Source organism: Gallus gallus, chromosome 4 (assembly GCF_016699485.2).
Source record: "Gallus gallus isolate bGalGal1 chromosome 4, bGalGal1.mat.broiler.GRCg7b, whole genome shotgun sequence".
Taxonomy (NCBI): Eukaryota; Metazoa; Chordata; class Aves; order Galliformes; family Phasianidae; genus Gallus; species Gallus gallus.
The window spans coordinates 15366388-15391125 of record NC_052535.1 but is presented as its reverse complement, the minus strand read 5'-3'; the positions used below and the strand labels follow the sequence as shown (position 1 = coordinate 15391125).

At 40.2% G+C, this 24738-nt stretch overlaps 1 protein-coding gene across 8 annotated transcripts in view; it reads right to left on the bottom strand.

Moving 5' to 3' along the window:
• The window catches only part of TENM1 (teneurin transmembrane protein 1), an 846851-nt gene that overhangs the window by 92352 nt on the left and 729761 nt on the right, over positions 1 to 24738 (bottom strand). For 5 of the 8 annotated variants that reach the window (XM_046939904.1, XM_015278189.4, XM_015278190.4 and 2 more), the window contains 5 exons: positions 24616 to 24717; positions 23409 to 23603; positions 19391 to 19591; positions 3082 to 3267; positions 1941 to 1964 (listed from right to left, as the gene is read on the bottom strand). In XM_046939904.1, the coding sequence (XP_046795860.1) occupies positions 1941 to 1964; positions 3082 to 3267; positions 19391 to 19591; positions 23409 to 23603; positions 24616 to 24717 (708 nt within the window). The remainder of the gene's footprint in view (positions 1 to 1940; positions 1965 to 3081; positions 3268 to 19390; positions 19592 to 23408; positions 23604 to 24615; positions 24718 to 24738) is intronic. The other 3 variants (NM_001397994.1, NM_001397993.1, NM_204862.2) reach the window with 1 other exon arrangement.

Here is a 24738-nt window from a genome sequence, read left to right as displayed (position 1 = left end):
TGTACATACATACTCAATGTTTATATTAAAGGTATACATGGGAAATATTTTTTATATGACAAACTGGCATTTTTGGACATAATCCTATACGCTGCAAGGAAATGAAGTGATCAATTTATTCTGATCACAAAGACTGAGCTGAATGTGAAAAAGCCTATCTGGATTATTCTACAACACAATGACTTTCTACAGAAGGAAAATGAGGCAGTATTTCCCTTCAATGTCTATTTCTTCCTCTTTCACACTGCAGCTGATTCAAATGTGACAAACAGTTGCTCTTTAGTGGTGCTGGTTCTAGATCAAAACTGGAGCAGTGATTGCTGAATCCCCTGGATTATATGCTTGTAAACTCCGAATCAATAGCAATTTGGACATTCTCATCTAGACCTCTTGCCTATAAGAGTGACTGAGGAATTGTCTCTTGGATGCATACACTCATGTCCATCTGCTTGCATAGTCTAGTGCCAGCTCAGACATTTGTCAAATCCTCGCCCTATCATGCATGGAGCCAAAGGACAATGAATAAAGCTCAGCAATAACATTAACAGTGCAAGCAGCATCCTTTCTAAGAGGGCTCCTCTTTACCAGCATGAACTTACAGGATTTCAATGCCCTCCTGTATTTGAGAGTGAATATCAGCAGTTAGGTATTACCAGAGAGAATTTCTTTTGAGGAAGAAAGAAAAGACCTCAGTCTGCTCATTCATTTGCCAGCCCCAGGAGACAGGTGCTCTGATAGGGCTTGGGAGAGGCAGACCCGAGAGTGCCTACAACTAGTCTGGCAAATGTGACTTAAAGGCCAGAATGCAGCATATCTCCTAACAACCTTACACAAGACACATCATATTTCTCCTCTCCACTCTCTGGACAGTTCATCAGTCACATCTGGAAAGAGAGACGGGAGTCTGAGTCTCTTGCTAGGAGGAGCTGAAGACAGGTGGCATGGTTTTCTCACATTGGAACTTACTGCTCTAAAATGGAATGAGGTTGGCAACCACCAGACATACTGTAAAACTCAATTATTTGCCTTTTTGTGAGCTGGAGGATAGGACAGGATTTGAGAGTAGATGTTTTTTGCATTTCAATTTACCATCCTACTGAGTTAATTCATATCTTGTACATGATTATATTTTGCTGTTGTGTATGGTTATTGTCTAAGACTATAAATGTAATCAAATGAATGCTTACGTGTTTTTATTATCATCATCTAATTCTGAAAAAATGAAATAACAAATAGATAACTAACACTCAGCTCTTTCTGGAATATTGGTTAGTTTGATAAGTCAGCTCGGAGCAGTTCTGTAAGGGACAGTGTGCACCACTGCTCTGCACAGCAAGGCTAGGACTGAGGGACTGCAGCCAAGCGTGGGAAGGCACTCACACTGCCACAACCAAGCAGGGCCTGAGGCAAAGTGTGGGAACGAACAAAACAACATAGAACTTAACCCTTGTATCATGTGATTTGAAGAGAACTTTGTCACGCATCTAGACAAGATAGCTTTTAAAAACATGTCCCTCTCTATCAAAAGAGACTTCAAACACAACGGGCAAAAAATAAAAATATTTTCTTCTCACAGAAGACAGGATCAGCACAAAGTTTTTCCAGTAAGTCCTTCACTCTGTCGCTACTTCGCAATGGCAAGAAAGAACAAAGACCTGATTTACATAGCAGCACATCAGATGGCTGCATGAATAATGTGTACATTGCTATAACTTTGCAAATGAGTTGAGTATGCTATTTGCATAATCTGCACAAAATCTGCATATATTTCTGTAAATCTCTCTTTGTATATACATACATCTCCGTGAACAAATATTTGATCTACTTTGGCAACTTAACAGCACAGAAGCTCAGACAAAACATATAACACATAACACTTAATTCCCAATACTTTTGTATCTTTTCATTATTCTTTTGCAATGCTGATAGGAAAAACTTACCTCGAACCGCATCTAAGTAGTGAGCTTAAAAAAGAAAAGAACAAAACTGAGATGGATTGAACTTCTGTATCAAAATGAAAAGACAGAAACCATTTGCTTATGGCTTGCCACCTGTTGGTTAGACATAAAGTGCCTCCCTTCTACTGCAATCATATCTATTCCTACCACTGTGATCAAAGCATGCTGCGCTTGTGATTGTTCTCCATTTGATGACAAGCATGCAGAAGACAGCTTGGGCCACACGTGCAGTGCCTACACTGCGAGTAATAGTGATGCAAAGCTTTACTTCTCTTTGTTAGTATATTTGTCCTTTCTGGATTTGCTCTACACAACCTCTGGTAACTTAAGCTGCTTCTTCTTTGCATATCTAAGTGTAGATTTAGCAAATCTGATGTTGTAAAGTCTAGAGTCAGTGGATTAATTATCTTAATTATTAATTATCTTAAAATTATCAAGATAAAGATTAAACATTCTACTTTATTCAGGAAGAAAACATAAAAGCTTACACTGTTTACTTCTGAAAATTAGATACGCTATGCTTATAAACAATTAAAATGTTTACGAATAATATTGCTCTGGGACATTTTAGGGAGAAACACTATTAGATTTTCTCAAAATAACCTGTTGCATTTCATTAGACATATAACTATTACATCTGTACAGCAGAGAAACGACTTCTGAAAAGATCTGAGAGTTTTACATTTATTAGAAATACTGTTAGAAGCCAGCTACAGGAAAAAACCCTCTAGTACAAAGTAAAATATGTGAATCCTCAAACACTGTGGCAAGAGACAATGCAAGAATTTCTTCAGCTGAACAACAGCTTCACCCCTAACACCTTATACTTCTTAAAATCTTTTCTTATCCATGACTCAAAGTTCATGCACAAGTTAGACATATGTTGGGATCTACACAACTATGCTTAGTGTGTGTGTGTGTTTTTTTTTTTTAAAGTTAATTCTTCAGTGTTATTTCCTCTAAATAGAGTACTGCACTGTTGCCATTCTGCGATTGCCATTCTGATTCTGGCTCTGCGTTTTTCCAAAATGTGAGTTAAGTCACACTGATGGCTCTGGCAGATCTTTGTATAACTGGTTAAAATGCTATGAATTTTATTTATAGAGGTACAAATCCCCCTTACCAATGGTGCAGTGGTCCCCTTCCCATCCAGGGCTGCACTCACACTTCCCGTCTTTGCACTGTCCGTGCTCAGCGCAGTGGGAGTGGCAGGTGCGCTCCTCACAGGTGGGTCCCACCCAGCCCTCCTCACACTGGCAGATCCCTCTTGAACACACGCCGTGGCTGCCGCAGTCCAGGGTACACAGCTCTGCACGGGAATACAGAAACACATTATGTGAAAAAGCAACTTCATACTGCAGGTGGACCTTGCGTTGATGCTAAATATAATCATTTGTATCCTAACACCGATCAAACATGGAATTCTGTCACCTAGTACAGACCTGGGTCTGTAAAGAAGGCTGCATCCTTCTTTAATAGCTTCTTGTTATTCTTAACATCCTTCTTTAACAGCTACTTGTAAGATTATTTATTTATAAGTGTTGGCTTTGCACGTGGGGGAGCAATGGGTCCGAATCAGATCCCAGTGACACAGCAGCCCACATCCTTTGGCTGATTTCAGCTGAGAGCATGTCATAACTGTTGGGCTGTGCAGGCTAGAGAAGGGAAGGCTCCGGGCAGACCTGAGAGCAGCCTGTCAGTACCTAAAGGGGGGGCTGTGAGAAGGAAGGGAACAGAATCTTTAGCAGGGTCTGTTGTGACAGGACAAGAGGTAAATGGTTTCAAGCTAGAAGAGGGGAGCTTTAGATTGGATATAAGGAAGAAGCTTATTGGAAAAAGGGCAGTGAAGCACTGGCGCAGGCTGCCCAGAGAGGTGGTGGTGCCCCATCCCAGGAGATACTCAAGATCAGGCTAGACTGGGCTCTGAACACCTGATGAAGCTGTAGGCATCCCTGTTCAGTGCAGGGAGTTGGACTAGCTGGCCTTTAAAGGTCCCTTCCGACTCAAACAATTCTATGAATCTACGATAGCCATTCCCATGGGCTCATTTCTAAAACTTGTTCTAAACTCAAACACTATGGGTGGGATGAGCTAAAGGACAAAGTGGCATTCTAAACACACAAAAGCAAACCAGCCTTTGAGCCATTCAGGTGTTTGCAGTGAGGGTAAAATGGCCTTCCCTTGCAGTACAGTGAGCCAGCAGGAAGGCAGCACAGAAAGAAGGGGAGCCTGCATCCCATTCCACTGATGCTACCACAGCTCTGCCTGGTTCGGAGAGAGCTTTCAAGCTTTCAAGGTTTAAGTCTTTTCTTTCTTCTTTCTTTTTTCCTTCCTGACTCTCATGAGTCAACTGTTAAAAACCAGAGGAACTGTCTCAGGAAGGCAGGAGCACCTCCTGCACTGTGCTCCGAACAATTCCTCCACCTGGGGCGCTGGGGACCGCACAGTGAATTGGAATGGGAGTCCTGAACTGCTTCAATACATCAAAATATGCCAATTGCAATTCTGCCTCTACTTAGACTAAAGTTGTTCTGTGAAAAGAATGGCTTTGTTATAGAGGTTCTGTGCAGTTTGATTTTATTTCGAATAATTAGTGTCAGGAGACAGAATTTGCTTGTTATTCGGCAATTAACCTGCCACATAAATGTTTCCTCCTTCTTCCTCTCAGAGAGCAGCTGATAGCACAAGTGTGAGCCAAGTAACCATGCCTGCTCCAATTTCAAATGTCAATGTTACATATTTAGTTGTGGGAAGATTTTTCCCCTGACAGATCTTAAATAATGATCATTCATATCCTGGAACTATTGTATATAAACATCTTAAAAGCATTTGTAGTGATAAATGCTGTCACTGAACATGCCAAGCCAAGTTTTTAAAGTTTAAATTGAAATCTGATCAATTCCAATCATTTTAACATAACGAGAAAAGCAGCACAGAAACTGAATCACACTGAGACTGATGTGCCTGGGATCTATTTCCAGTTAGATTTTAGCCCTTATTTGTTCTTGTCAACAGCCTGCATGATGCACAGAGTGCAATTGAAAGGAATGGTGAGTGACAAACTGGCAGAGCGAGGTCAAACTCAAAACCACCTTCAGAAGCTGGAGGTGTGGTAAAGGACAATGAAAGATGCAATGAAAGCAATTGCAAAGTGCTGTGCCTGAGGAACTCAAAACCAACTGCATAAAAAATAATTAATTTTTCTATTCAGACAGGGACTTGAGTTATATTGGAGTGCAAAATAAACACAATTATCCATTGCTATTCTCACAAAAGAGAAAATTGTATGTCCTTTTGTATGTAAGACCAGGAAAGAGACTGCTCTGCCACATTCAACTGCAAAGATGCCTCAAATGAAAAACTCTGCTGAAGCTGGGGAATTATCCTTTAGAAAGACTTGATTGCTACCTACTGATCATGTATTAATCTAATGCTTCATGCCTTGGGCTGCCTGCCTGCAGGTTCTGGGCAGGATTTCTTCTGTCACCACATGATTTGGTTTGACTTCTTTGCTTTGCTCCTCGGCCCTTGGAAAGCTGAGATATTGCTCAGGGGGCAAAGGATTGCAGGGGAGAACTTCCTTTGTTACTTCTTTGGTATTAAAGTCACTCAAATACTTTTGGTCCTGCGATCAGGGATCACAAAAGCGATCATGGCATCCATTTACTTTCTGATCATATGACCATCAGGTATCACAAAAGCATCCCCCCTGCCCCTCAGCCAGCCTGAGGACAACTGGCATTTCTTTCAAAGGTATATTACCTTTATAGCATGGGGCATAGGCAAACTCCTGAGAATTAAAGCCAGTGAATCACCTGCTACTTCAAGGATTTAGGCTGCTGGAGGGATGCCTTTGATCTCTCCTGATCTCCCTGTAGTTCATTATAATTATAGTGCTTGCTATTTTACTTTAAGTGGCATAGATTGTTAAGAGGATTTTAAGAAATATTCCGTGGCTTACACTATGCTGGGATAAGTGGAGCATAGGAGGTTTTTTTAACTCTTCTGGATTGAGTGTCTACTAGTTTTTGCAGTTATGGAACTGTTTTAGCTCAACCAATGCCAAAACTCCAGGGACTATTCTAGGAACTCACAACAGAACTTGTGGCAGTGTAGTGTGGCTGGAAAGGTTGAAATGGAGAAACTAGGTGATACACAGAGCTTCTGATCTTGCCAGTAGCTCAGGCAGCTTCCTCCACTTCTCTAACTGTAAATAAAACACAGAACCAGCTGTGGAAAACCTTGAACACATTCTCATACATGGCATGCCTGCCTTCTGCTTGTCTACCCCACAGAGTCTGATCTTGACATCTGCATCCTCTAAAGAAACAAAGAAATAGCCGGGGTGGGGAAATGTAGGCACAACTCTACTGCTGAAATGTAGAATTTGAGTGTATTCACATTTTACAACCTAAGGAAATGGACCTTAAAATACTGGATGCTTTTCCATTGTTTTCTCCATGTTTCCAGCCTCTTTTATCTATTTCACACACAGAATAAAATATTTATACACTATTTAAGCACATTAATACAATCAGATTAATAAAGTGGAAATAAAAGACTTCTCTTTACAAATAATATCCTAGGCCAGACAGTACATGCGTAAGCACCAGATTAGAAAGAAAAGCAAAGTCCTTGTTTTTTCTGTTTGGACCAGACACTTTCCCCGGTAGCTCTGGTCATCCAACTGCTCAGCCCACTCATTCTTTATGGCCAAGAGGCCAATTTTAAGAGCTGTTTCAATGATTTAGTATGAGGCTTCAGAAACTCTGTTTAATGTGATAATGTGGTCTCCTGAAAATCAAATCCCAGATTCTCCCCAGACCTCTCATGCAGAGCAAGGGAAATCAAGCTTAACACCATCCTTTTTATAACGTGATAGTACACACAGATTCAATTCACAGCTAATTCAAGCAACTAAGATTAAAGAAAAGAACAGTCAGTTTAAGTTGTCCTGTTTTTAAGTGCAAAACAATTCCTAGTTCCTTCTGTGGATAAACAAAGATGGATGTCAGCTATCTGGACTTCTGCAAAGCCTTAGATACGGTCCCTCACCACATCCTTCTCTCTAAATTGGAGAGGTATGGATTTGAAGGATGGACTGTTTGATGGATTAAGAATTGGTTGCCTGGTTGCAGCCAAAGGGTTGTGATTAATGGTTCTGTGTCAGGGTGGAGGCTGGTCACAAGTGGTGTCCCTCAGGGGTTGGTCTTGGGACTGGTGCTCTTCAACATCTTCATCAGTGACAGAGACGATGGCATCGAGTGCACCCTCAGCAAGTTTGCAGATGACACCAAGCTGAGCAGTGCAGTCGATACACTGGAGGAAAGGGAAGCCATCCGGAGGCACCTGGACAGGCTCGAGAAGTGGGCCCATGTGAACCTAATGAGGTTCAACATGGCCAAGTTCAAGGTGTTACACTTTGGCCAGGGCAATCCCAAGTGTTTATACAGACTGGGCAAAGAACCCTTTGAGAGCAACACTGTGGAGAAAGACTTAGGGGTCCTGGTAGAAAAGAAGCTGGACATGAGCCAGCATTGTGAGCATGGAGCCTGGAAGGCCAACTGTGTTCTGGGCTGCATTAAAAGAGGAGTGACCAGCAAGGAGAGGGAGGTGATTGTCCCCCTGTACTTGGTTCTTGTGAGACCCCATCTGGAGTACTGCATCCAGGCCTGGGGCCCCCAGCACAAGAAAGACGCAGAGCTCTTGGAATGGGTTCAGAGGAGGGCCACTAAGATGATCAGAGGGCTGGAGCACCTCTCCTATGAGGAAAGGTTGAGGGAACTGGGATTGTTTATCTTAGAGAAGAGAAGGCTCCAGGGAGACCTCACTGTGGTCTTCCAATACCTGAAGGGAGCAAGGAGCCAGCAGAGCAAGGCATGGCTTTGAGCTGTGTGTAGGCGCAGTAGCCAAGCCAAAGCTCTCACCTCTATGTGAATCAGTTGTTCCACTCCCCGTCCTCTCCATCCATCTCTTGGCTCTGTGTCCCTGTCTGGAGTTTAGCTGAAACTGGTGAGCTAATTCAGATCATTGTTCACTTTATTGTCCTAGGTTAATACCCAACAGCTTGCTGAGCTAAATCAGCCCACTGAGGGAACAGAGGAGCAATGTGAGCAGGGTAAGGGAGAAGATGCAGAGCCCAGCCTGGCTGCAGCTGTCTTGCTGAGGAGCCACAATCTTTGTCCCCAGACGAGAGCAAGGGAAGGTGACACATACAAGGTAACAAGGGAGGTAGATGACAGGAGGCTACACTTTACATTGGAGAAGTGGACTTCGGGGAATATTTATTCTAATATTCTGAAGCCTTTAGTTGTGCTGTTACATCATCAGTTTTTCTCACAATGTGCAGTGCAACACATAACTCATGAAGATCCGCATCTGCAATGGTATTCAGGCTTGTGGACACGCACAAAAGCCATTTCCTCCCCTGCACTCTTGCTCACATCTCTGTGGGATGCCTCCTGCCCAGCTAAGCTGCTCGAGCTCCAGGCAGACCGCAGAGCTTGTGTAGGGCGCTGGTCTGGAGGCTGCTCCATGCTCAGACATCAGATCCTCAGCAGCTGCGAATTTTCTTTGCTTCTGGGAAACCAGCAGTCATCTTAATTCACACTAATTAAAGGCTGTGTTTCAGTTTTTGTACCTGTACACTTCGCAATCAAAACAAGGTTCTCTAAGTGTAGAGCTGAGAAGTTAATTTCCTGATTTAAATAAATCTCAGCTGTGCAGGCTGACTGTGAGCAACATGCTGGCAAATTGCTGGGAGCTGGCCTCAGCCGACCCCTGCAGTTTTTTATAGACTTTCATGAAATATAGCCTTTATCAAATCTAAAATTCAGATTCCTCAACTTAAACCAATTAATGAATAAGAGACTTAAAAAATGTTCAACTCAAGCAGTCTAGATTCCTTACTGACATATCTTTAACTCTGAATGTTCATTAATTTTATTGGAGGAAGGGAAATGTGAGCTGTGAAGCATTATTTGTACATATTCTTGAGAACGAGACAAATATGTTGATCGTTCCTGAGCTAATCAAAAAAGCATTAAAAATTCACTCCACATTCTTCATTTTAATTATCTAAATCAACAATGAGTTCTTTTAAATGTATTTTATAATATGTTTCTACTTATGTGATACGAAAAGGGAAATGAAAGCTAAATATTTTATAATTTGTAATGATAAGGGAAGATATTAATGTTAATTCAACATGTTTCAGGAAATTCATTCTTGGAAATTCATGCTAAGAATACAAAAACATATGTAAGCAAAAGTGGTCAAATAATATGAAAACACTTTCATTTTACTTTTTATCACATACGATGGAGAGTCTTCCGTTACTGACTCTCTAAACCCTTCCATATCACATTCATAACTTCGCTATCCTTTTTTTAATAAGTGGATTTCCATAAAGATTAGAAATTAATCTAACCCGACTTTTACCCAATATGTTTAACTGCCGGAGGCAGCAAAAATCACCTATAGGCCTAATAAAGAAAGTTTTTTCAATTTAAATATACATTGCATTTAATAAGCGTGTATGATAATTTCAACAATGTTCCTGAGCTTTTAAAATTACATTCCCACTGTGTCCTGGAGACAACTCTGTTCCAGCTTTCATTTTCGGCATCTGACTTCAGTAATATTATTTTTTACACCATAAAGAATTTTAAAATATTCAAGTTCTATAAGTTTCTAAGGCATTTGAGCTATTTTTTCCAGTGAAACCTAACAGAAAGCTGTCCCCATTGGTTACCTGACAGAGTGCAAGTAGAGAGATTTGATACGGATACCAAGTTTTACAAACCTGTAATAAAAAACATACTATTTTTATGGCAGAACCTATCTAATTTCCCTCATTTAAATAAACTCCTTTGGCAATCTGGGTTTTACAACTGCATCGAGGTTGGGCTTCTCTTACAGTGTTAGAATCTGCCACTTGGGTGTGCATGTTTTTCACATTCCTAGCCAATCCCAGCTACGCCACTACGCCGCTCAGCGAAGGACAGCTTTTCTATAGAGGCATCACAAAAGTGGACATGGACTACGCCAGCATGCAGGGGTACCTGATCTTCAAGGCCAAGTTAAAAATCGGATGGACTTGGAAGCACCTGCAGAACAAAAGCCAGCTTTTGTGAGCGTGCTTCCTTCAGCAAACAGGAATGAGGTTCCTATGTGCAAGAGGCAGCAAGGCCATGGTCCCAAGCCATTACTGCTAATTTTTTATGAAATTTGGTGTCATGAAAAAAAACTGTCAGGGCAGATCATTACTGAAATGACAGACAACTGTTTAAACAAACAAACAAACAAATACATACAGAAATGAAATTAATGGAAATTTATTGAAGACAGTGATGCAAAGAAATTCACACGATAATCTACAGTCTATCCCTGTTTCAAGTTCAGTCATGCTTGGCATCCCTCAGCAAGTTCCCAGCAACAGAGAACCTACAAACAGCACTGAGTAACCAATCTCTATCACTCCCGAATTTCTGTAGTTGACAAATATTTTTTTCAGCCTAAATTTCTCTTTCTTGCTCCAATGATTCTCATCCCTTTCCCCATGGACCACATACCTACACATCTGACAGTGGAATATATTTAAGTTCATCTCATAATATCCCAGCAATTTGTGGATTTGAGCTTCTCATTTTAATTGTGTGAATAAATTCAAAGCAACGTTTCCTTGTTAATTATATTATACTTTAAAATGATTGCGTTGAGTTGATTCTCACCCATATCTCCAAAGACATTTCGACAGACGTTTCCAAAGATTCTACTCTTGCCCAAAGTGGGAACATGGTGGTGCATCCCAATAAACGGCACAAAGATTCAGACTCATCTCACCCAACTTGAGACATCTGCATCTGAAATAGTTTTCTACCACAAATCTGGATCCACTTCAAAGCAGCTAAAATTTATCTTGCCAGTAGTTTTATTAACACATTAACACACAATGATCAAATATTTCTACCAAAGGCAAAACTTCTCCAAATGATCTTTCATTTTAAATCTTTTCCCTGTAATCTTTATGCAGTAAACCTTTTGGCATGTTGCCTCACAGATATCCAACTACCTTTCTTATCTTCTTGCCACAGCCCAGAACACACAAAATTAAACCACTGGAACGAAAATACCAGACCTGGCTGCTTGTTGCTCATGATGTTTCACCATCAATCTAGTGATGGTTTTAATTGCTTGCTGAAAATAATCCTACTATCATCTCACTGAACCTAGTTCTAATGCATTAAGTACTCCATAAATAGCACTTCTGACTTCCAGCACGGATGCTGCCATTAACGCTATTGTGTATCTAAAAATATATGAATGCAATTTCATTAAAAAAAACCACCACCACCATGGTACTGTAATGTAACTTCTGATAATACTACACCTATTTAGACAGTATCTTTGCCACACTGGGGAGCCTCCTATTCCTTCAAAATTTGCTTCTCTGAAAAAGTAATCAGTGAGCAAATAGAAAGGTCCCAGAGGCAGATTCCATAGAAGCAGAGGGGAATGACAGAGAAATTTTCCCTTTCTTGGATCTTTTATCACACTTTTCTTTTCAGCTTTATTTTTCATGTGATGAAGAATATTCTTTTCCTGATCCAAATCCAATTTGTATATATAAAAAACCTCACCCTTTATCGATTTCACTATGGCTCAAAATGGTATTTTTACAGTGCAAAAATTTAATCAATACAATCTTATGAATCTGGACTGGTAATGGTAAACACACTTACTGATATTTCATTTCAGGGAGCCAAAGCTCTGCAAATTGATACCACTGAAAAGAATTACTCATTTGCCACTGGGTATATCTCTGTTTACCCAGCCATAGCATTGGTGAAGCAGAATACGATTACGCTGTGCTGACACACAAGGGACTCTAGCTGCAGAACCTGTCTCTTTCTTGGAGATGATACACGTTGGCAGGTCAGATAAGGCCTTTGTGGGAAATGCTTAAAATAAATGAAGAGAAGTGCAACCTAACAGCAAGGAAGTTGAGACTGACACAAAGATGAGGAGAACCACAGTACTCTGACCAGCACTGGTTTTTTAATACCGTTTCCCACGTAAATGCTTTCTTGTCAAATCTGCTCCTGTTTTACAATTTGTCTCCACTATTTGATTTCCACTTGTACTTCTCGTAAAGCAGTGAAATTACAGTTGTCACTGGAGAATCATAGTCTGACTAATAAGCTCTGAAATCCTTCCCAATGCACTGAGAACCACAAAAGGAAATGCCTTGCAATGTCTGCCTCATTTGATATTTTATGTGATCAGGAGACTAGTAAGAGAAAGCGGTTCAGAATAATCTATCCTGAGCCATGATGGCTGAGATGAAGGCTATGAAAGCTTTGCCTTCATGTCTACTTACAGAAGGAAAATGCAATACTCAGTTCCTCGGGCTGAAAAGCAGTCATATAGGAAAACAGGAAACCTGTAGAGTAAGTGACAGACCACAAGAAACAGTATGGGCAGGAGGCAATACATGATAATGATGAGAAGCACAGAGAGCACCCAAATGGTTTTGCAGACAGAAAGGAAGCAGGCGAAGAATTGGCTCTGCTGGTACTTTTAATAATGCTGTCTCACAGGCACCGCCTGAACTAATACAACATCAAAAGAAAATAAAGATTTGGAAACAGCTATTTTCAGCAAAGGTTCACAAGATTGCCTGAGTGGATCAGGGTATGTCTTTATACAAGCACTAAATCTTTCATGATACACAGAAGTACTATTATTAACACCAAATAGGGCCCTGATCAGAACATAAAGTTTTCACAATTATTTAATCAGTAAATTTGATTAGTAATACTCAGTAAAGAAATAATGAATTATTTAAGCACCGCAAACAGCAGGCACCATCTGTAATTCAGGCGTGTAGAAGCTGACCTCTAGCAAGTGAGTCTACTCACAAGAACTGCTCCGGTAAGTCCCTGCCTCACCCAGATCAGGTGCTCTGTGCGTTAAGATGTATCTGCTTACTTCAGTAGTGAAGATATATTTTACTTATCACATCTCCAAAGGGCTCAGAAAGCTGGGCATGGATTCTGGTTCTCAAAATATTAGGGGAACATCTATTGAGATTCACTTGTGTAATGGCAGTGGCAACCCAAAAGTGGCATAGATGCACTTGTTGACCGAGTTGGGCATGAAGCTGACCCTGAGAAGGAATGGGGACAGTGGGACACATTCAAAAGGATGTACATTCATTTTTACAACTCTTTTTTTCAGTGAAGAACATGACAGAAGCATTGGATGAACTAAATTATTGGGAATGTTGCATTCCCAAGAAAAATGTTTTTAGCACAGTAAAGATAGTAAAGAGGAGAAATTAAATGCCATTGCCAGCTTCTGAGCAGCACCTCAGTGTCACAATCAAAAATAAAATTAGCTGGAGAGGTTGGAATTGCTTCCTCTCTTTTTACCACAAATAAAGAGTTTCCTGGGGAAACTGAAGAGCCAAGCGTAATGAGCTCTTCCACCGGAACCAGGAGCACAGCCCCAAGCAGCACAAGTCATGCAGCGTTCGATGACTTACTACGAACCCTGCTTGCACAGACAAGGAGCAGACATTTCTGTGTTTGGTGCTGTGTTTGTGAAGATCAGCACACTGCAGCTCTCAGCAAATAAACCATAACCTCCGCTGTGTCAGCAGCACTAATAGAAATAGCGACGTGCGTCTGGCAGCTGCTGCTCTGCTTTGTTGCTGCTAATGCAAAGACGCAGCTCCTCGCTTGCACTTTTCTGTTACCAGTGAGAAGCAGCACCTTGTGCACAGTGCCCTGGCTTTTCAACGTGAGCACACTCCTCAGCACCCCAGACACAACTGCTTTCTGGATTTTAAGAAGCGAGTGTCCTTTACTACTACGCACTCTCTCTCCCTTCTACACCGCCTGTAATTTTCCACTCACTCATCATTTCTCCCTGGTTTCGCCCGTACTGGCCCAGCCTTGCTGAGCAGTGCAGTCGTCCTCTGGCTGTGCTGCTGGGCACAGCCTGCTCTGAGGGAAGCTGTCCCTTCACAGCTGCCTCCCCCTGGGCACAGCTGGTGGGGCACAGCCCGGCTGTTTGGTAGCGAGGTGCATGGACATGATGTGGAACTGAAAATAAAAACATGTCATGTGAACTATCCACTTTCTGCAGCCCATCAGAAAAATGATTTCGGAGCACAAGGTCGCAGATACCATTTTAATAATCTGCTCATAAAATGGCCAAGGCTTCCTAAATTAAAGAGCACACTGCTGCTATGGTACACAAGGAGATTTTGCTCTATCACCCCTAACATTCGCTTGCATAATTACAGTAAGCCAAATTTTATTTTAAAAGTGTTACTTAAGCCTAAACATTTAAGCAAAAGTCCTTGCTTAAAGAAGGCAGAGACCAGGATTTCTTTAGAAGTCTAGATATATTATCCTCCCAACAATCTATACAATCAAAAACCTTAAAAATGCAATATGCAGGAGAAAAGAAAGTTTCCATGATTTCAACTTTTATCAGTAGCAATTTCCTATTTTCAGAAGTAACTTGAACTTAATAGAAAGAGTCTGCTGCATAAGTGTATTGAAATGATAGCTATTTTTTGTAGAACTCTTATCATGACAATAAAAAATATTTTAAATAGCTGCTTTTCAGGGACCTGTGTGACACGTTTTGCATAATAAATTTCAGCAGGACAAAAACTCTAGCTATCATAGTGTTTTTTTGTGCTCTTGCTCTCATCTGTGCTTTTTCAGCTGCAAGGAAGGGAAGCTGCCTCCTGCCATGAGCTCCCTTCTTTAAATGCTGCTAACATGCGCAACTTGCTGGATATAAGTGGTCTTGCCTTTGCAAATTAAAACTTGAAGGCCTGCACATCACACCCTTTTGTCCATCTCAGCTTTTCTATTCTTCCTCCATTACAGTACCCACAGCACGATCAGGAGCTTCCCACAACTTCCCTGCTTTACAGAGGCATCTTTTATAAAAGGGTTCTCACAGAGTATGGTCGCTTCATATTCAGATTCTCCATCTTGATATTTTCTTGCATACTGAGTCTTCACATAAGTCCTTTCCATATGATCTCCTGTCAGTTTTTTTTTTTTACTATAATAGATTATAGATCTTTCTACCAGATCACCTACCATGCAGGTGATAGGGATGAGATGCATAAAGGGATACAGGCACCTAACTACCACTTTAAATGTCTAAATGTAAAATTTAGGTTATAAAACCCTTTGCTCAGCTTACCTAAATCTGGATGTACTTAAACCACTTTGACACTTGAATTGCTCCTAGAATCCCACTTATTTGCTACCAGGTAACACCTAATCAAGGTCATACAGCTCTCTTTCAGTCTCTCTGGTCTCACAGTTCAGAAGGTCCTTACACATTTGATGACTATGGATCCTAATTAGCATTACCCTTAAAACAGATCTGCTGGATTAGGCCTGGAACAAACACGTTGAGGTAGATATTTCCTGCACACAATGGACTCCCTATACAGATGCTATGTTAAGCATGCAGAGGAAAATCTCTGTCAGCTACATGGAATGGAGGAGGGACAGGACAATACTGCTGTTGCCACAAGCAACTCACATATATGGGTCCTGGATAAGGAAAGAGCTCCTGGGACAGGAGAATCTGTGGGTTCCTCCCAGGGGAATAAGTAATACTTGTCTGTGGACTAAAGCAGGATTTACAAACCTGACTTGATTAAATTAGGTTTACATTTGAATGAGGGATATTTCCAGTAACTGCTGTATAGCTGCAGACAACAATAAAGGATCTTAATTTTCAGGAAGAAAAAAGAAAGGAAAGAGACATTATTTTTGGCATATCCCCAAAATAAGCAGCACTTGGTTGAAAAACATCCCAACTTTCCTCACTGTATCTCTCATATCCTTGACTTATCCTGTTTCTTAAATCAATACATGACTACATCAGGTATTCTTGGTTCCTGCTGGACTGATTTCAACATGTACGACAATTAATTTTTATTGGAGTGCTTCTTCACTGCTTTAAATTTCTCGTGCTTTAAATTCTCCAGTAAAACATATTAGCCGTTCCAATCTATCTTTAACTGCTAAGTTTTTAATAGAAATCTTGCTCACCAGATATCTTTTTGCAAACTCTTGCAACTCTACGGGAGATACAAGTCAAATGAATCACACATCACTTTTTTTCTATTTGATGAAATATACAGTAGTAAAAAGAGTCTTTCTACAATGTCAGACAATGTACAGCATGGGAAACTTCAATCATCCTTTTAATTAGCAGAGCAGTAATAATCAAAGCTCCTCACAAATTAAAGAAAGCGGACAGTTAGATGAAATTAAGTAAGTCCATCATTTCTTCAGAGCAAAACAATGAAGGACACTTACAGTGTTAATTAAAAGATTCTTGAGATTTCTCTAAAATAGGGAGTAAAATGCCAACATGGAAAATAACAATCTGCAGAAAATGTACAGTGGATTATATCACATACGGAAAACATTTCAAGGCTATTTTCACTTCTGTGAGTTGTTTGTAGCGAATATCCTTGTCCTTGGCAAATCAGAATGACTGACACCCATAATTTGCAATTTCCTAAACCTGAAGAGTTTTCTGATTGCAATGAAATGGTTTTACCTAATTATTTTTTCAAGTTGCAGTTTTTGATGTTTAATTTTGAAATCAATTTGAGATGTCTTGAACTATATTAATACACTGTATTATGCCTTCATTTCTTTTTGAAGCACTTTACTTTAAAAAATGCATACTTCTAATGATTTTTAAATTACTCTACTCTGCACATATCAATTTACAACAATTACAACATTTTGCATTTTTCAAAGCACTTCAGTTTTAAAGAGGTTTTATGCTTTGCAAGATACTGAGGAAAGAGGCTGCTGATCCATTTTTACCCTTTGTAAAATTACCACCAATCTTGCTAGAGAGCTTAACCAAAAATAGATATGCTAAATATATACCATCTACATATAATCATTTTAGGATGAATGTTTTTGTGACTAAGAACTGCCAGTATTCTTTTCCCAATCATAATTAGGTTGCTTCAGTGGTATAAATGGATTCAGTGGAAGTATGACAAATGTCCTGGAGTAAGGAGGACGAAAACTGGCCTACTTTGGTTGAACAGTCTAGAGAAATGAATACGGGATAGAATGTCAGAGGCATCAGCTCTGTCACAGATTTCAGTCTATAATTTCTTGTATTACACCTTGCCACAATAAGTTAATGACACGGGGCTAGATTGTCACCTGAAATACACTGGCATTGCACAGTGGCATCACGGCAAGTACGCTAGTTGATACCAGCTAAGGATTTGTCCCCCTTAACAACTCTGCCATCCATTTTGACATTTTACCCCTTAATCTCTAGGCTCCACATTATACATCTGAGAACAGAGGATAAGGTTTTCTCTCCAGTTTGTTGATGCTGTACCTTCAATTTACAAGTTTCCCTTCTGCCTGTCAATGAGTAGTCAGTAATCACAAGTTTGATTTTGTCTTTCTGAAACACAATGCCTATTTGCCTCAAAGCAAAATGAATCATGAACATCAAGGAATCAGAGACATTAAGTAGAAATTTGACTATAGTGATGTACTACCAGACTTACAACACTATCAGTGACACCTTTAATGCAGACAGATATGACAGTCCACATGACTGTTTGGCCATCCATCATGTTCCAGAGCCTCATACCCCTTGTGTAAGGGCACCTGGGAAGGTGAAATGGGCCAGGAGGGGATATAGCTGATGCTCTGAGCACCCCAGGGCTGCCTTTGGAGGTGCAGGGGAAGTTCTCTGTGCTCTGCAGGGGATTCCCAGCTCATATAGGCCAGGCAGGCTGCGAATCCTGCATGAATACGCCAGCCCTAGGACTTGTTATGCTCTGCCATAGGATGAATGAACGAGGAGTAAGCTAAAGTATGCAAGGAAAGTGATAAATTAGATACAGAGGCATCAACATGCTTGTTGATGGTCAGGAAAGCACCCTCCCTCAATAATGTAGTGGACAGTAGGGACACAGAGAGGTATTTCCTAAACCGGTGTATAAAGGTAAGAAAAAAGTCACTTCCAGAAATTCAACAAAGTAGCTTTGAAGTTGAGAAAAACATGAGAACTATGATCCTAGCACACAAGACAAAAGCTTCCTCACTGCAGTTGTTTAATAGCTTTTTGTTCCCTTAGTATCTAATTGTCCCATGCAGCTGACACAATGGAACCATTGGAGTTTAACAACACTTTTCAAGCTACAGTAACTTCATGCCAGAACAGAATTAGTTTGCATACTTTTTGAGGAAAAAAAACCCCCAACTAATAAATTACTGGCACCTTTCCTAATTATTTACTTAATCAATGGAAGTCTTATTTTAGCACATGATAAAAGACATGAAAAAAATGCAAGCTGAAAGCTAGTAAAAATCAATTCTTATCAGAGCAGGTACCCTATCTAACAGAAACCACATGTGCTAATTTTGGAGTATGGAATGAATGTGGGGTGTGTGTAATAAACACTCAAAATTATCAGCACATCGATGTTTTGTTGCTGAAAAAGTTATAAAGGAGTCTCAACTTTAAGATTATAATCATGAACTTTAAATAAATGAAATTTAAACTATTCCATATGTTCTTCTGAATGATGATTTCTAAGAAAAATTGGTGACTTGGACCACTGGTTGTATTCCACAGTATTCAGCAAATCTGTCACTTGGATCTATTCTGTACTAGGATGCATTACTCATCATCTGAGAATCTAGTTTTGTGAGCTTCAGAGGAAAAAAAAATGGTAGTACCTACTTTAGTAATGATATGCTCCATTACAGAGTAAAATATCCTGAGTGATCTCGATTCAAGAAAACGAAATGTAAATGTACAAAGCACATAAAAAACCCATTTCAACTCTTAATCAAATTCAGCAGGATTAAACTCTGATAGTCTTCTAAGAAAGAAAAGAGGTTCTATTCCAGGATGAGAGAACAGATGACCACTTCTGTTTAAATATTTTTTGACAGCAATTTCCTACTTGTGAGTCATTGGATTTACACTACGATATCTTCCCTGTCTCTCTCAGGATTGTATATTCCCTCATTGCACGATCCTGATAAGCACTGAACACCTCAGGAGAGAATCCTGCTTAACTCCAGTCCAAGCTGGGAGCCACTTGCACTCTTGCAGGCCTACCATTCTCACCATCAGGCAGTCAGCATCCTTGCTGCAAAGAAAAAGCCATTTTTATCCTTGTCAGTGCAAAACCAGTTGTTGCCAAACCCATAGGTATATTTACCAAGAAACTGGCATGCAGTCTCACAGCACCCCTGGCTCATCTCTGTCTTATTCTTCAAAGCAATACTAGCACAGCAATAGAAACTACTTTCCTTCACAAGCCAAACAGGAAGCATAAGCTTTTAACTGGCTTAATTGTAAAAGGACAATCAGCAAACCTGTAGAGCAGTCTGAACCCGTCCACTGCGGCTCACAGCTGCAGAGTCCCACATCCAGAAGGAAGGTCCCGTGCCCTGAGCACTGCTCCTGGCAGATTGGCAGTGATGTCTCGCAGTTCACACCGCCCCAGCCCGCGGAGCAGTGGCACTCCCCTTGAACGCACACGCCGTGACCGGAGCACATGGGATCCAGGCAGTCCTCTGGAAAGCAGGGAAGACACATCTTAGAGCACTAAACTTATATCTTTATGGTGGTTTCCCAGTGACACACAGAATCAGAGATTCAGATTAATTGAGTGATTTTTCTGCAGGTATGTCGACTGAAATGACGGTAACAAATACACAAGGAAAAACAGTCTATGCTAACATCTGTGCAAAGTATAAGCTAAAAAAAAGGGAAAAAAGTCAAGTGCAAAGACTCATGGAGAACACGATTCTACTCATCACAGATATTGTTTTATTTTTAAAATGCTCATCTGTTGATCTAAGTCATGGAAGTATGGATTTCAGCAGCAGAGCTGGGAAAGAACTAGAGCAATTAAATGTTATTTTTACAATGCATTGTGTTTTCATTCTGGTATTTGTATTCTATGTTTTATTTACATTTGGGAAAAGACAGATTTATTGTTTCATGCTCCTGAGGAAATCTCTCTCTACAGCTGGGAATCTGGTACAAAAAAAAAAAAAAAAGGTCATCCACTAGCTCTAAATTGTGAATCTCTGAACACACACTGTGAAGAAATCTCATATTCTCATAAAAAGTATGTGCTGGGCAATTGAAGATAATGAACAGATTCATAAAAGTCGTAACATATTGATGAACAATTTGCAAACAGACAAAGAGCTAAATTTGTTCTCAATTTGGATTAAACTATTCTTAGTGAAAAATTCAGGAGCTCTGTAGAGGAATTTAAATCAGCTGTTTAGTCCCACATAATCAACATATTCTTTCATCAAGATCCAGTATTTCTTTAACAAGACAGACATGAAGCAGAACACAGCCTGCTGTCTCTGGAAGCCACAATGAGACTACAGAGCTAGGGAGGAATTGGTGGGGTGTTTGAGCATGCAAAACAATTAGCCTATTCATGTTAGATCATGCTTCATACCAACATTATTAAAAAAGGCACTTTGGAAGTTCTTCTACACATTTTTCAAGTATTAGCCCAAATACAGTTTTAACAGTTAAACAGTACACTTAACAAACAGTATTTTGTACTACAAGAATGAAGAGAAGTTCTCTGTTTCAGTAGCAGAAGACTAAACACGTCTCTTTGAGATTAAGATCATCCAGTTTACAGCACGTTTTGACCTACAAATTAAGAAGCAATGCTTTATATCTTTGTGTTGCTGTGCCACTAGTTCAAGATCTCAAGTCAGCGTTAATTCTGCATCTTTTATAGCCGTTCCAGGCTTGTGCACAGTGCAGTGTAATTCTGAAACAGAGAAATCAGTATTTCTGGACAAAGTACCTAGGTTGCTCTGAAAGTAATGCCTTGTATTTATTTCCATGGAAACTACAACACAGAGCACAATGACACTCCTTGATAGAGCAAACTCTCAACTACAAAACACTCTTTTCCAACAGTCATGACCATTAGCTATGCATTCTCACCAGCAATGAACAGGAGCCTGAGTGCTGCACTTGTAACAATCTGCACCAGTGGAGGCGTGCCACTGTCACCAGCGATGAAACACACCACCCAGCCCTCACTGTGCTCACATCCACTGTTTGGTCTCCAGAAATATTTGGCAAGTGTTGATGAATATCAAAAGGTGTCATTCTTTCTGCAGGGAGAAATTCAATGACATCCCTTTGCTTCATCTTCACTTCCATGTCAGATGCCACCCTAACAGACTGCCCCTCTGCTGCCTGTCACACGGCTGTCACACGGTCACACAATGTAATGGGCTATTGGTGAGACAGTTTAGCCTCTACTGCTGTACCACCAACATCCGCCTCTGACATCATGGGCCAGCATCATAAAATAGGAGGCATTCCTTTAGGAGCAGCCCTCACACACCTTGCTAAGCACAGCACAAAAATACTTGGTGATTTTCTCTTATCCTGAAAGACAGCTCTTGATTTTGCTGATCTTCTGAAACTGAGAGCCTCCATATGCAGGTTAAAAAGCATTACTTCTTTTAGTAATAATAATCTGATCGGACAAAATCAAAGATTGTCCATAGCTGTGAATACATAGAGCTACCAGTGTTCCCTGGATTGAACATCTGCTACTGTCTGTTGCAGTAGCAATGCACCTTCAATATTAAACTCAAATTTACATACAATATTATAATTCCAATTCCTGACAGAGTTACCTCCATTATTGTACCAGTTATGCAGCACAGTACAATAAATGGCATGTCATGTCATGCACACACTATTACAATAAAAATCTGCTGCACTCCACTGTATAATTTTATCTACCCTCTTTCTACATGACTCCACTTTTATTTTATAATTATTAAAAAAAAAACAACAAAAACCAATGTTTTCATGCTCTTGTTTTCAATAGCTGTCTAAGTACATTTATCTCTTATTTCTTCAACCATTTTGTAGGACCACATTATGCCAACAAGCCAAGTAACTGCAAATGGCAGTCTCTCGTCAGCTTCGGGCTTATTCAGCATCACAGCCTCAGTAAGTACATTCGTGCATTAGTTGCTTTTTCTCATCTGAGTTTTCTTGTTTTTCTCCATTTCTGAAACTACCAACAACAGAGAATGTCAGAAACATTCTGTGGATCCTTCCTTTAAAAACTGTATCAGGTATGTCAAATCCATCAAATCCGTCCTGGACATTTTTCTGATTAGAGAATTCAGGCCACATAAGAGCTTCCTCTGTGTGCTACTCAAAAGAATTACCTAAAATCTATATAGCACGAAGCACAAAGTATGCTGGCACTAGCTTCAGGCTAAGGGTACTACTGAAAAATCATCAAATCAGGGCAAGCATGAAGAACAGATCTGCTTTCCGAGGCTATGCACAGGGGAAGAAAGTCATAGCTGATGAGCTATCTCAGAAATGCCAGCAGCCAAATAACAACTGTTTCTATAGATGAGGGCAGAGACACATCGGTACTACAAGCAGCTGAAGTACAATTACTTCTTCTAGTAATTTCCCACTTTTTATTAGCCAAGCTTTAAAGGACGCCAGTTTAGTACCCTGAATAGAGGCTCACAGTAAAAATGACATATGACAACAGAATTACACAGCATGCTCTGCTAAACTGAACCTGTTCGCATCTCAAGATGCAAAAGAATGAAGAAAGGGAAAAGATGATTATGACCTGCTGATTACTTCAGAGAAACACCAGAGCTTATTTTGTTTAGATCACCTTCTGACTGCCTTATCCCCTTAGATTTTGACCAAAAAAAAAAAAAAAAAAAATTAAAAAGAAAGAGTCTTTGACAACGCACACTGAGGGACTGAGGTTTCTGGCACAAGGCAATCCCAGCTGCCCTTTCTGAAAGAAGTGTCAGGGTCTCGAGAGAAGAAAAGCAGAAACAAACGTATTGGGACGGTCTCACTGCTTCCTTTCAGAAAGGGAATCCATGCTGTGACATTTTCCTTACAGGACTGAGAAGCCCCTTCTTGCTGAAAGGCAACAACATCCACCCGGTTTTTGCTATCAGGATTAGGAGGAGGGAGGGAAGTGAAACCACCTGATAATTCATCCTGGCCTGCATTTCAGAGGACTGCTCATGTCCCACTTACTAGATATTCTTATTAGACAATGTTAAACATTTCTAATCTTTTAGAATAAAAATGTGATCCTTGGAAATTGTTTGATTAACCCCCACTGACTGTCACTGAGACCTGAACGCCTTTATCTTTGAAAATTTTCTATCTCACATTCCTCTCCCTGAGACTTTAAAGGTGCTTTTGAGAAAAGGAGCATTACCTTGCAGTAAGTCTCTCACATCTATGTGAGTTTTAACTACCTTAAAACAGCTTTGGAGATTAAAGACTAAAATGAAACTCCCTAACTATAGAGAGGGAAACTTCACAAACCTTCCTCACAGATCTCTCCTTTGTATCCAGGAACACAGATGCAGACTCCCATGATACAGGCGCCGTGGCCAAAGCAGGTTGGGTCGATACACTGTTCTTCAGGAACATCACACTCTGGTCCTTTCCACCCATTTCGACACACACAGTGACCTTTCTCATATTCTCCATTTCCACTACAGAGCACCGGGCAGGAATCTGAGGAAGGCAGATTACCTTTTTAATATATTTACGTTTTTACATAGATTAACATTTATTGCCTTTATCATTCTGTAAAATTGCTTTTCCACTCCCGCTCTCCCAATCCTTCACTTGATTTGAGGACTGTGACAACGAGGTAGTGCTGCGATCCAGGCACCCTAATATCCTTAGCCTGCTTCACCACCATACCTTAATTTTGACTTGAAATGGGACATCTTGGAAGATAAAAATCCCTCCCCTTGGTGGGCCTTTGCAGAGATTTTGCACAGTGATGCCTGCTTATCATTTTCTGTAATATTAACATTTGTTCCCTGTGAAGCAAGACACTGCCTTATTCTTTCTTCTAAGCAAACCTCTCACTACCAAAGTTTTTAGCCATTGCTGATCTACATGTAAACCAGCGATGTGGAAACCAAGTTTTACAATCCACTATCAATTTCTGACCCAACCAATCTCTTAAAACATAAAGTCAATCTAGAATTTGAGGAAACATAGGAAAAACATGAGAACCTCCAGAAGAATAGATGATGGACAATACAGAAATAAGATCACATAATCTCTTCAGCAAGTTTTTGCTCCACATGCTGGAAAGTCTCTATATTGGTTTAGGATTCTTTTCCACACCTATTCAAGTTAAGATCACAGAAGCATTCAACTGACATGTGAGATTTTCTCTGAAGTGAAAAGGACTGTCACTTTTAAATAACTGTAAAAACTGTTCACCTGACCCTCTTATTAAAAAAATAAATAAATAAATCACAAAATGGGTGCAAAGAGGAATGGAGGAATCTGTTGTCTCTGAAAGTCACCGCGAGAAGTTGCTGAGGCATCTTAGCTAAAGTACAGCATAAAAAACTTTCTATGCCTGTGCTTGTGGTGCATTTGCCATCTGTCTGAAAAAAAAGGAATCAAATCTCATTTAATGACTTTGAATCTTTGTAAGCTCAGCCGTCACACTCCATAATCACCATCCCTGTCCTGCACTGCAGGTTAGCTGATACAAGATTACCTTTTGCACAATCAGGACCAAGGAATCCTGGGAAACAGTGGCAGTGCCCCGAGATACATTCTCCATTCCCATTGCAATTAGTAGAGCAGTCATCCAGGACTTCTATTTATTCAGATGGTCATG